General features: G+C 64.1%; 1 protein-coding gene across 1 annotated transcript in view; it reads left to right on the top strand.

The window, feature by feature from the left end:
* EMH_0012340 (uncharacterized protein) overlaps positions 1-850 on the top strand; it is a gene marked incomplete at both ends in the record, with an annotated part of 4,855 nt that overhangs the window by 2,993 nt on the left and 1,012 nt on the right. The window contains one exon of the mRNA XM_013499506.1: positions 1-848. Coding sequence (XP_013354960.1) covers positions 1-848 — 848 coding nt within the window. The remainder of the gene's footprint in view (positions 849-850) is intronic.

Raw genomic sequence — 850 nt, forward strand, 5'->3', positions numbered from 1 at the left:
CCGCTGGCCATTCCGACTCCCCGCAACACCACGCCCCACCCAGCAGCGTACCCCGCCAGAAACATCCCCACACCAGCAGCAGCAACTCCAGCAACACCAACAACAACCACAACAGCAACAACAACAACAGCAGCGACAGCGACAGCAGCAACAAGACCAGCAACAACCGCACCAACAAGACCAGCAGCAGCAGCAGCAGCACGGCCACCAACGGCAGCAGCAACGAGACCAGCAACAGCAGCAACGAGACCAGCAACAGCAGCAGCAACGAGGCCAGCCACACCAGCACCGACGACACCACAACCAGCACTGGCATCATCAGGGGCATCAGCAACACCAGCAGCGGCGGCAACACCCCCAGCAGTTGGGAGAATATCAGCAACGCCCGCGGCAGGACGATCAGCGACGCCAGCAGCCGTGGCAACATTACCCCCGGCAGCAATCCCGACAGCGACAAGAGCAAGAACAGCAGCCCTGGCGACACCAGCAGCAGCAGCACTCTCACCAACCCTACCAGCACCAGCAACACCAGCAACCGAGCTACGGTCCACAGCAGCCACGGCACCCGCATCCGCAGCAGCACCGCCAGCAGCAACACCCTCCCATTATCCCTCAGCCCATCCCCCCAATGCCCTATACCCGAGCGACTTCAGAATTGCCGCCGCCCCCAAGTGGGCAGCAGCCGCATCAGCTGCGGCAACCGCAGCAGCAGCCGCAGCAGCAGCCGCATCAGCTGCGGCAACCGCAGCAGCAGCCGCAGCAGCAGCCGCATCAGCTGCTGCAACCGCAGCAGCAGCCGCAGCAGCAGCCGCATCAGCTGCGGCAACCGCAGCAGCAGCCGCAGCAGCAG

This window comes from Eimeria mitis, genomic scaffold, assembly GCF_000499745.2.
Source record: "Eimeria mitis Houghton genomic scaffold, Emh_scaff439, whole genome shotgun sequence".
In the NCBI taxonomy this organism is placed as follows: Eukaryota; Apicomplexa; class Conoidasida; order Eucoccidiorida; family Eimeriidae; genus Eimeria; species Eimeria mitis.